The 12,525-nt window shown below is 41.7% G+C and overlaps 1 protein-coding gene across 2 annotated transcripts in view; it reads left to right on the top strand.

The window, feature by feature from the left end:
- Positions 1-12,525, top strand: part of il1rapl2 (interleukin 1 receptor accessory protein-like 2) — a 657,808-nt gene that overhangs the window by 403,596 nt on the left and 241,687 nt on the right. Inside the window, exon 1 of one of the 2 annotated variants that reach the window (XM_077235722.1) lies at positions 8,457-8,550. The exons of the other annotated variant lie outside the window; for it this stretch is intronic. Within the exon in view, the coding sequence (XP_077091837.1) occupies positions 8,526-8,550 (25 nt within the window). The 5' untranslated portion in view covers positions 8,457-8,525. Of the gene's footprint in view, positions 1-8,456; positions 8,551-12,525 lie in introns of those variants that run through there. 2 annotated transcript variants of the gene reach the window in all.

Genomic DNA, 12,525 nt, shown 5'->3' with positions numbered 1-12,525 from the left:
TATATATATATATATATATATAGTTTAACACCTATAAATTAAACAGCTTAACACCTGCACACATTTAAAACAGCATATTTACTTAACCGTTTCAGCAGAACAGACATAACAGCCTACAACATAGCTTGGCGATTATTACCTTATACATGAGTCTACTAGTCAAATGTGGGGTCATCCCGAAAGAGCTGGTTTAAAACAGTACCCTGGGTTTTAGAGGTTGCTTTATATGCCTCATATTTACAAATGGGAATGAGATTTGCTGGCTTGGTGTCTGATGAATGACCTGTGGAGGTGTTTCCAGTCTGTGAATCCATCGCAGATTAACGCTTTTTCTGCGCATGGATCAGGAAAATACTGACATGCTTTGCAAAATACAGCATTATTTGTTGAACTATATTCAAGCCATGTGAATATATGCTTTTTTGGGGAAAAGCAACGATTCTTTCTGGGCAAACTCAATGTAAGGAAATGTGGTCATCACTGGTTGTGAAGATAGTTCATCAATTGCAGACAAGTCATTGGGCATTGTGCCGGTCTGTGTCGTGGAAGTCTCACTGCTACTCATGTGATACTCAAATAGGCCTATGCGTTTCTGTGTCCTGAGAAGCCTCAGGTGCCGCTTCACTCACTGTCGCCTTATAGTAAGCTGAATCAGAATCAGATGTAGATGGCACATTTTCTCCTTGTCGCTCATCTTTCCGTGCTTTTAAAAAAAAGTGTAATATTGTACTTTGCGCACCTGCCATTGTCACTGCATATTAATCATTAAACTCTCACGCGAAGATGACAGCATAGGTTATGCACAACACGTGACAATCAAATCAAGTTTGAAAACAGCCGCGCAGCATTTTGATTGGTAAATCTATCAATTAGACTAACAAATCAACAATTTTTTATTTTTCTTTATTTTATTTTATTTTATCAATCAGAAATCTGAGGGGATCGGACATGTAAATTGGCTAGGCTACAGCACTGGTTTAAACTTCAAAAACTTGCGTTTTTTTGTCACGGTTGCAGTGCGAGGAGGTGTAGGTGTGAACATGACAGGAAGGAGATTTAACAAAGATAAATGTAAAAAACGTGGTACTTTTCCACTGAAAAAGACTCATGGTAGTTGGCTCAGTTGGCTCGCGTGATTTTTGTTTTGTGCTTCAGAACTTCTGTAAAGGGAACATAGTGGGCATCGATGCTCCCTGGTTTTCACAGTACATGGGACTTTTTAGGGGGCGGACAATTCTGTGATTGAGACAGCCCGTAAAATGGAGTGAGTCACAGAATCATTTATTCAACCGTTTTGTTGAAAGCAGCTGATTCATTCAGTAATGAAACAATCGGAAACGCAGTTCTGACAGAAACAGTTCTGCTATATGAACACTATTTTTATTTCTGAAATAGAGAAAAAACTTTGTTTAAAATTGTGTCTAAAATGTATGTCACTTAATACTAACTTCTTGTTTATTGTAATTGATTTAATTTATATAAAATTAATATCACAATGAAACCATGATCATATAAATGAGAAAACAGCTCTCTTGATCTTGATTAATTATATATCATATAATAATAATAATAATAAGTTTATTTTCTATAGCGCCTTTCAAGAACCCAAGGTCGCTTCACAATGTAATACAAATAGCAAACAAACATCAAGCAAACAAATACAAAGGCCATCTGCTTATGAGAGACAAAACAGATGGAAACAAGCATACACTGATTTACATGAATAAAAAAAAATGTATATATATGTATATGTTATATAATATGTTATATATTAATATGTTTTTATATATATAAAAAACAAGATCTCATACAAGTACTCTTTTGGAATCATATCTTGAATTTTGTGGGAATTTATATAAATTTTGGTGACATTTTTGACACACTCCTTCATTGCTTTCTGACCTACAAACCCGCAGTTTTGGTCGTAACTGGTCTTAAAATGAAATACTGAGTCCTCTTAGTCTGACACTAAAGACAAGTCACACTCCACAATCACCATACCTGCATGCTATTTAAGCTCACCAAGTCAGTTCAACATTTGTCTCGTTGTTCAACACTGAACACTTACCTGACTACTCACCTGTGGAAACTTACCTGTGCAATCCTGTCTCGAACTCTCAATTCTTCAGTCTTCATGCATCTTCTGTGATCATATCGTCTTCAAGTCTTCCGTTTTTTCTCTCATTCATTCATCATCACCACCTGCAACAGATAAGAACTGTCACTTTCCTGCCAGTATCACCATATTGATCTGAAATCCAGTTTATCTTCTGTCCCTTATGTCACTCAAACTCAGTTTGGAATGTACCTGTGTTTGCAATCTTCTGTTCCATGACATCTGGTTAATGGTTCATGTTAACAAATGCATTAATTTATGTGCAATACAACAAATACAACCTTGTATTTATCTTGTGTTACCCTTTTTCTTTTTTTACAGTTTCAAGGGATTTCAAAATGGTTACAGAAGAAATGGTTAATGTTACAGTTTACTCTTTGTTTTACCTGAAGAAAACTGAGTTGAAACTCTTATAACACATGTGTTTGATTATATGCATACAATCAATAGGAAATGACAGAAATTAATGTGAAGAGTAATATTGATGGAAACAGGGATATTGTCATTAATTATAAATTCATCTTTACAGTGTTAAAAATCAAAGTAAACCATTTGTTATGCCTGTAAACATTCCACCGAATCTGTCGTGTTAACAGGCACAAGTGTGTGTTTAGAGACTTGTTTCATAGCATGCGTCTTAAAACGAAGAGAATAATGTGGAATCGGCTCTCTCAGCTTCCCGCTCACTCGGAGCCTGTTGGGATATTGGGTTTGTTCACGGATTCATCCATTTCCTGTTGGGAAAGCTGAGGGCACTTACCTGCCTTTGAAATATTGTGGCTGTGCAGCCCTGTGTTGAGTGGCCAGTGTGAGGTCTGTGTCTAATCCACGTGTAGACTGAAGAGTGACCGAGCTGTATGAAGCCATGTAGCGTACAGCAGGAGGGAGGATAGAGCGCTGTCCGTTTCTTATGCTTGTTACCGTTCGTCACAAGTACCTGTTTGGGCTTCTGTTGCAATAGCCAGTTAGATTTCTGGCCTTAGTCGAAGAAACATTTGTGTAGTAAATGAACACTTAATGTATGCAAATTTTACTCATAATTCACTGAGATAAAACAAATGTTTAAAATATTTGAAAGAATGTGCTATATCCATTCATTTACAAAAGTAGAAAATTACACAAAGATCTATTTCTTCGGTTAATCATCTAAGCAGGCAAGCTAATCCTACAACGGAAAAAAAATGTCTTTATTATTATTTTCCTCTGTAGTACACATAAATCATTGTGTTCATATCTTTTTCTTGTGTATTCTCTCATAATACACATAAACTTGTATAAGCTGGTTGGTTATATTCAGCTGATAAACTGACATATCTTTAGCTACTGTAAAACGTTATTGTTGTAGAGAAGAACATTTTTAATCTTCTGTTAATTTCAGCTTTAAGACTGAAAAGAATATATGTAAATAATGACATATTTTATTTAAAATTTGTCAATTACTTCATATACCATAAACTACATCAGTTAGAATGTATACCGAGTTTTAATTCGTAAATTATATTTACTAGCTTTTAACTCTAAAACATTGAGCAGTAAATGCTCTTACTGTCAGACCACATTATGTTCAAGTTACCCATGCATTTTTCATTATAAGACACTTCTTGAATAAAATCTTAAAGTCATTTGATTCAGCCCCTAAAATCTCTTTTTAGCTTTCTATACAAATCTGTTGTATTAGAAATGTCTTAGTATGCATTACGTTACACCCTTTTTCAAACACACTATAGGCTAAGATGTTTTACTCTGATATTTGTATCAGAGCAACTATGTACCAGACCGTACAAGGCAGATAAAAAAATTAAATAAAAACTATTTGATTGATTCAATGTAAGTGAGTGGTTACACAGAAAAAGTGCACGATTGCTTGTTTCACTAAAAAAGGTTAGTGAAGCATTAAATGAGTACTTGTTTTACTATAAGCATCCATTGAGACTATCTGCATTCAAATAGTGTGTAGAAAGCAGTTTTGTATAACAGTCAGAGTTATTTTCTATAAGAATCCCCCTCTCTCTCTCTCTCTCTCTCTCTCTCTCTCTCTCTCTCTCTCTCTCTCTCTCTCCCTCCCTCTCCCTCTCTCTCTCTCTCCCTCCCTCTCTCTCTCCCTCTCTCTCTCTCTCCCTCTCTCTCTCCCTCTCTCTCTCTCTCCCTCTCTCTCTCCCTCCCTCTCTCTCTCCCTCCCTCCCTCTCTCTCTCTCTCCCTCCCTCTCTCTCTCTCTCTCTCTCTCTCTCTCTTTGAGTGACTTTGTGTCACTCAAGACTGATGTTTTAGTTGTGCTTTGGCCCCTCAGGGCCATGTGACCACCTTGGCAATCCTTATGTGCTGGTTACATCTGAGCAGCATGTACCTTGGTGCAGTGATGCCACATTGTATCTGCTGGGGCAGAGAGAAATTCGAAAGAACCTTACTGAGTAAAACATTTGAGCAAAAAACAAAACAAAAAAACCCCTCTGTTAGAATGGAATCCTGCGACACGAGTGACACTGACCCCTGGTGACAGGATGTAGGTGTCCGTCATTGATGAAATCTTTTTAGCAGTGACAGAAAAATGTTTGTGATAAAATGGACAGAATTTGAAAGATGAGTCTTTTTTTATATATCAAAAGTAACAAAGCATTTATTGGACAAACTTTCATAATGAAACATAGAGGTGGGCGATATATCGTTTAGACGATAATATCCAAATTGTTGTCTGGACGATATGCAAAATTGGGATATCGAATATTTCATAATTTGTACAATCCGACCTCCCAAACATGAAAAGAGCTGGAGGAAGTTAAAGAGAAAACAAATAACGCACACTATAACCTTCTAAACAATTATATGTAGCGATTTTAATACTGTAGGGGTTTGTTTGACTGTATTTTTTTTTTGTACAAAATCACGATCGTTCCTCAATTGCACGAGAGTAAGCTGCTAAAGTTATGAATTTGCAATATACAACTACAAAGTTCTTACCTGTGTGTTATGACGTTTAGGTTGAAGCAACAATCCAAAATCGTAAAGAGAAGGCAAAATATGCGTTGTTTGTGGAAAAATGATCTTAAGTTAAAAAGTTTTTCTTAAATGTCTGTGGCGTCCTCGAGTGGCGAGCTTCGTGATTGCATCATTAGAAAATTGCGTTGTATGAGTCCAAAAGATGGAATATATTTTCCCAAGAGATCGGTTCCGTACGCATTACAAACCGATCCATTCCGGTGGTTGGACCATTTTTCCTGCCGACCAAAATCCGCGCTGGAGCGAACACCACAATGTTGCGCAACATCAACTGGCAAATGTAATGAAAGCGGAACGAAACTCATTATTTTGTGCTTTACGGACCATTTATCATTTCGGACAAATATCAGTGCAGCGCGATCCGATCTTGAAGCAACACCGTTACTACATAAGAGATCCAGTAAACAAAGCATTTGAATTCGCCACTTAAGTAATAACATCGCTACGAGATCTAGTGAGAAGCATTACAATTTCTCCATTATTAACTGATCAAACAGCGCTGATGTGGAAACCAGGAGAAACATTGTTCCATGAATGAACTAGTTATAGGTTTTAAGTCCACAGATCATTTACCATGGATTTAATGTAGTAACACTAACTTGTACCTAGGGATGGGACGGTATGAAATTTTCATATCACGATTATAGTGACCGAAATTATCGTGATTATCAATATTATCACGGTTTTGTTAAAACAAGATGAAACTGTTAAAAAAGAACTAATGCTCACACTGAAAACATTTCAACAAGTTTAATATTTGAGAACCAACAAACAACAAATAAAACAAGCAGCTCTATGCACTTTTTAAAGCAAGATTCTATTCTGTGGCATTTTGATTTTCTTCCTTATGATGACCGTCGTCAATAGCAACATATTATAACAGCGCACATCCATGTATCACAACGGAGGCGCGTTCTCATTTCATTCAAATACAACTTGTCATCTTGCGTCTCCGTTTTTGATTGTATTGAAAATGAAATCAAAGTTGATTTATTGTTTACAGAATTTGATAATATCGTTGTGATCATATTGTCTGGACGAGTTTTGTACGCTAAATGGATTTAACAGCTAAGAATAGAGACATTAATCTCTATTCAATAATTATGTGGTAAAAAAAATCGTACAATGAATATACATTATTATCTCTTAAATGTCACTCTTAATAGTCTTGTCTGAACTTAGGGCCCTTTCACACCTACCTTGTTTGGTCCGGACTTTCTGACTTTTCAGTTTGGTCCGAATCAAAATTGCAGGTGTGAAACCTCCCCCGGACCAAGGTCCGGACCAAACAGATTAAATTTGGTCCGACGAAAAGAGGTAGTCTCGGTCCGGATCAAACTGAACAAAGGTTTGGTTCGTTTCTAGTGTGAAAGCATTTCTGTATGGTTCGGACTTTCAGACCTTTTACAGGAAGTTCCGGTGGTTCCCGCATAGCCGAAAAAACAGAAGATGGCAGGAAAAATGAGCCGTACGCACATGGGGAGAGGAGGAGACGAGGTTTTTAATTGAAGTATGGTCTGATGACATAATTAGAAGTCAACTGGAAAAAATTCACAAAAAAAAGAGCTCGCGTGATTGCTTGCAGTCTTCTCCTCCTTTCCTGCCGGCGACGATAAAATGTTCGCACGACGAGGACGTTCATTTGGCGAATTTGAACTAGCCTTGTGTATAGTTGGTGCTGCAGGTAATTATGCCATAAAAATAACAATACAGTTGCAACGATATGCGTCTGTTCATTCATAATGTCAAAGTTACCCGCCGCATTGACAACACGCTGACGTCAGACGCACGTCCATTTACAAACCAATCAATGTCGAGATGCAGCCCACATAGATGATGACGACAGGACGCAAGTATGTCACGTAAAGTTCTTTAGTGCGCACGCATAATTGCAGTGTGAAACCAAACCAAAAGTTTCTGAAAGTATAAAATGTATCAAAATGTGAACTTTGGTTCGGACCTTGGTGCGGACTTTCAGGTGTGAAAACGCCCTTATTCGTTCGTCTTTGGCTCAAAGCCACTTGCTGCGAACTTTTCTTAGCGGAAGCTTCAAGTTTATTTCAAGTGAGTGAGATAAAATATGTCAACTCAAAACAACATTTTGTGCCCAATTATTTCCCAGACGTAGTTTTGAGATCAAAGTTAACTTGCCTTGCGTTTGCTACAACAGTGGATGATGGTCACACAAGACTACTCGGCAGATTTGAAGTGTTTACCTCTATTACTGCAACTTTTTTGTGCATGTTCTGCAGACAGAGTGACCATCCTCGATTAAGTTTCCCTCAGGATTTTTGTAAATGCCAAAATATGACCACACCTCAGATTTGGTCCTCTTAAAAGGCTGAAAAATCTCCCGAACACGGTCACTGCCTTCCGCCATTCCTTCTCGAATAAAAAAAAAAACCCAACATTGCGCGCCTGCGTCAGACTGTTGCTGGCTGGACAGGATTTATTGTGAGTTATTAAAATCTCGATAATCAAACACGGTTTTAATGATAATTGAATTCTAAACGATATTACTAACCCTCAGTACATTTTATTGTGGTTTATAGTGAAACCGGTAATCGTCCCATCCCTACTTGTACCCATGGAAGTTTGGCAGAAATATTAAAATGCTTCCAAGTACGTCACACATCTTTTTCCAGCACTTCAAAACTCAAATGTTATATGTTATTTAAATTTTATTTTTAATGTGATGACCAAAACATTATTTGTTCATCCTTCAAAGATTACCCCCATTTATAAAACTAAAAGTTTCAAGATGTAGGAAAACTCACAATTATTTAAAAATATTTTTTCTATTAATAAATAGGAAATTTCTATGGCATTTCTTTATTTTTGCTGCATCGAAAACGTACCGAACCGTGACACCACTGTATCGTAGCAAAACAAATCGTGAATTTTGTGAACCGTTACACCCCTATTAAAAATATAAAAGAACAATAAAGACTTTGAATAATAAATGACTATTGAATAATATTTTATTATTTTAAAAAGTTTAGGAGTCTTTAAATCAATAATGTCTCATATCTTTATGTACTAGTAATTCTATACAATAATAGGTCAAATGCAGCAAGTCAAAAGACCAACTGGACCTTCTTTACCAGTTTGCAAACATTTCTTTGAAGGATTGCAAAAATATCGTCTGAATATCGATATCGAGATATTGAAAAAAAATAGAGATATTCATTTTTGTCAATATCTCCCACCCCTAATGAAACCTGAAAAGTGACTCACAGTCTCTGTTTAACTTTCTCTTCATAAATAAATGCATTATCTAGCCTAGTGGTTCCCAAACTGTTCACAGTCCTCCGTTTAATGAGATGTGTGTGCTTGATATGACTTGCATAACTCTGCGATGTTTGGCAGTATGGGAGAGAATCTGAGTCTTAAATCCTTCTCTATACACAGTCTATGTCGATATTTGTTCTTTATGCTGGTAAGTGCTGAAAACCCACTTTCGTTGTCGCGAAGAGCTTTAAAGTCTTTACAGTACGATTTGCCAAGGCAGGATACTCTGCCTGCAGAGCTATCCAGAAATCTGTCAGTGATTTTTGTGTGAAGTCTATTTTCAAAGAGCCACTTGTAGAGATTTCAATGAGACCCTCTTGTTCAGAAATGTGCAGGCGGAAGGCGGTTTGCATTGTCTGTCTCAGCGAAGTATCTGCGTAATCGCGTGGCCAGCTCAGAAAGGCGTTTTATTATGTCACACTTAACTTAAGACTGAGCTTCGGTGTTTTTCTCATTAATGCAGTTTGACCAGAGAGCAATCTTCCTGATCATGGCCTCGACTTTGTCTTGCACGTTGAAAATGGTTGTGGACATTCCTTGTAATCCGAGGTTCAGCTCATTCAAACGTGAAAAAACATCACCCAAATAGGCAAGTATTGTGAGCCACTCTTCATTGTGTAACCTTACCCCTGGACAGCCACTAAACATCAGTACGGAGTAAAAGTGTGATGTGGTCGCTGCCCATTTCATTGCAAAATGTAGAAAACAAACAGGAATTCAAAGGCCTTGCTTTAGCAAAGTTTACAATTCTCACAGCATCGTCCAAAGCTTCCCTCAAACGGACAGGAATTCCCTTGGTGACCAACGGCTCTCTGTGGATGCTGTAATGTACTCAAGCTGGACAGGGCGCAACTGCTTCCACACGATACCACTCCTCTATGCTTTCCTGTCATGGCTTTCACTCCATCAGTACAGTTGCCCTCACATTTTGTCCACAAAAGCCCATGTGACTTTACAAAGCTGTCTAAGACTCCTCCCCAGTTTTCCTGCCGTCCAACGGATGAGAAAAGTACATCTTCCATAATTGTACCTTCGTACAGGTTGGTTCATCAATTTGTAAAGCGTAGAAATCACTGGCTTTTATGTTTTAAAACATCTTCTGCCAGATCAGTGATGCGATGTGAAAACATGTTGTCATTGGTTGTCCCAGGGGAGCTTCCGGGACCGCCTCGTGCAGTTCCGTTTGTCTCCTTTGGGGCACCGCCTGAGGATCAGATGTCGATCACGGCATCAGAGGAAGAGCGGTCATCTTCTGGTGATGACTCAGCGGGTCTACCCCCTTCGGGTGTGGTGGCTGCGGCTGAGCCGGATCCGGAAATGGCCGCTATGCTCGAAAGGGCAGCCGCGAATGTTGGGCTCGTCTGGAACCCTCCACCGGGTCCCGAACCTTCGCGGCTGGATGATTGGTGTCTCGGAGCGGGTCGTGCTGTTGCCCCGTGGCCTGCTCCAGTACCATTCTTCCCTGAAGTGCATGAGGAGCTGAGGAAGTCTTGGCTGGCCCCCCTCGCGACCAGGCGTAGACAACCTCGCTCCTCCTTCCTCACCACTCTTGACGGCGGAGCGGCGCACGGGTACGAGGGAATCCCCCCAGTGGAGCGGTCGGTTACGATGCAATTATGTCCTAAGACCGCTTCCTCCTGGCGGGGTGCCCCTTCATTCTCCTCCCGCGCCTGTAGGTTTTCCTCTGGTCTGACCAGGGATGCCTACATGGCGTGTGTATACGCCGCTTCCGCCCTGCATGCCACGGCGCTGCTGCAGGTCCACCAGGCCAAGGCACTCCATGACATGCAGGAGGGTGGTCTCGACCACGGATTGCTCCAGGAGCTGCGTGCGGCGACGGACCTTGCCCTCCGGGCAACGAAAGTCATCACACGTTCCCTGGGTCGAGCGATGTCCACCTTGGTGGTCCAGGAGCGCCAACCTGTGGCTCACCCTTGCGGATATGCGGGAAGCGGAGAAGAACAAATTTCTCAACTTCCCCATATTCCAAGGGGGCCTCCTCGGCGACGCGGTGGAGAGCTTTGCCCAAGAGTTCTCCACCGCCCAGAAGCAGTCGGTGGCGATACGGCACGTCCTGCACAGGAGGCGGACTGCTGCTGGTCCGTCCTCTGTGGCCGTAGAGCCTCCGGCTGCTCGTCTCCAAGGTCGCCCTCCTGCGGCCGCTCCTCCTTCAGGGCAGCAGTCTACCCCTGGAGGGCGGAGGTCGGGTCGTAAGAGGGCGGCCAAGCCCGCTCTGACGCCTCCCGCCCCTTCCCGTAAAAGGAAGGGCGGGAAGCTTCCCTGAGACCGGCGACCTGGTCGAGGATCTGGATGCTGCTCTTCGGGTGGGTGCCCCTGCACGCCTCCTTCCCCCGGGGGAGGGCCGGGCGGAAAATCTTTGTTTCAGTTTTGTTTCTGTTCCGCCCACATTTTCAAAGAAAGTGCAGTTTCTTCTTCCTCCTCCAGGTTATCCACAGCCGAGACTGGTGGGCACACAGTCTCCCCCGTCCAAGAGGGCCAGGACGGCAGCGTGTGCCGCCCCCGAGCGGTTACACCCCCGTTCCCCTCTTCCCAGTTTGCGGATAGCAGTGACGCAGCCCCAGCTGCGTCACTCCGGTCGGCGGCTGGGCCCGGAGGCGCAGAGACCAGCACACGAGGAGGCAGGGCCTCATTCCTCATCTCTCCCCCTCCCCTCGCCACCAGGAAGTCCGCAGCAGAATGTCCACGAGCCTTCTCTGCCGTCTGCCCCTCGGTGGAAGCGGGTTGGTGTCAAGCACACCCAGACCCAGCTCTCGGTCGCTACAACGCCACCAGAGCCGGGTCCCTGTCTTCCACCTCGCTGCCCCTCCGCGGGTACGCCGGTGGTCCGGGTGGGTTCGTTGGGACGGTATCTGGAAGCCTGCCTAGCGCTTCCGGGTCCGTCCCGATGGCTCATCCGCACCATTCGGTTCGGCTATGCCTCCCAAGTTCAGGGGCGTCCACTTTACCCGTGTGCGGTCGGTGGACGCCCCTATCTTGCGGAAAGAGATCGATGTCCTGCTGGCGAAGGACGCGATCGAGCCGGTCCCTCCTGCCGAGATGAGGTCCGGGTTTTACAGCCCCTACTTCATTGTACCCAAGAAAGGCGGTGGGTTACGGCCAATCCTGGACCTGTGAGTCTTGAATCGGGCCCTGCACAAACTCCCGTTCAAGATTCTCACGCAGAGACGCATTTTCGAATGCATCCGTCCCCAGGATTGATTTGCAGCGATCGACCTGAAGGACGCGTACTTTCACGTCTCGATTCTCCCCCGAAGACACGTCTCCGTTCCCTGTACTCAGGCAACGAGGGTTACATACGTAACCGAGACGTTCTCCACAATAGTATGAGGTTTGCCCCTCTGAGGTCTGAGGTGTTTTTTGGGTCCTGGAGGTGTTCTGGTGCTCTGACATTTGTGCTTATTTTTGTTACTTGTGACATTTTCATGGCTAAAGTCTTATTACATTATATTCAGCACAAACTCTGCTACAGTAATATGTCAGCAGCATGTATGTAGAAGTTTGGAGTTTTAAGATAATAATGTTTATGCGTGGTTTGTGAAAAAACAAAAACAAATGTCACTGAAATAAGGTCATTAAACCCATAGTGATTATTTCTTCACAAGACTTTTGAAAATTGTATCACGTAGCCAATAATATTTGCTCCAAAACTATGTGAAAATCATCATGCATACTTATTTAGAAAAGACAATATATTGATTTAAAATTTGTATGACGTGTTTTGTGTGAGAAAGCTTTATGCAAGGAGGCGTGAATATTAATATGAATCTCTCATTAATATGAATGCATTTTACACCTGAGAAAGACAAAGACCCTCCCCTAATGGCCCTATCAGGTGCTATCAGGCCCGATCATTATGAGGAGCCTTGCACAAAGAATGAGGAGAAAAAAATTGTCTGGATTTATTTACAACACAACATAATCCAAACAAAGGACAGAAAGCACATTAGCAAACACACTGATCTAAAGAAAAAGACTTAAACAGTCACACACCTTTTGCTATTCCTGAAACATAGTAGCCTACATACCTGTCATGTCCAAGGTGTTTGACTTTTCATTTTACCATGTTCATGTACAGAGACTCATGTGAATGTTGAAGTCAGCA

This window comes from Siphateles boraxobius, unplaced genomic scaffold, assembly GCF_051911475.1.
Source record: "Siphateles boraxobius isolate OS27281-9 unplaced genomic scaffold, OSU_SipBor_1 2, whole genome shotgun sequence".
Taxonomy (NCBI): Eukaryota; Metazoa; Chordata; class Actinopteri; order Cypriniformes; family Leuciscidae; genus Siphateles; species Siphateles boraxobius.
Note: the sequence above shows the minus strand (reverse complement) of the source record. Positions and strands in the feature narration are given on the sequence as shown.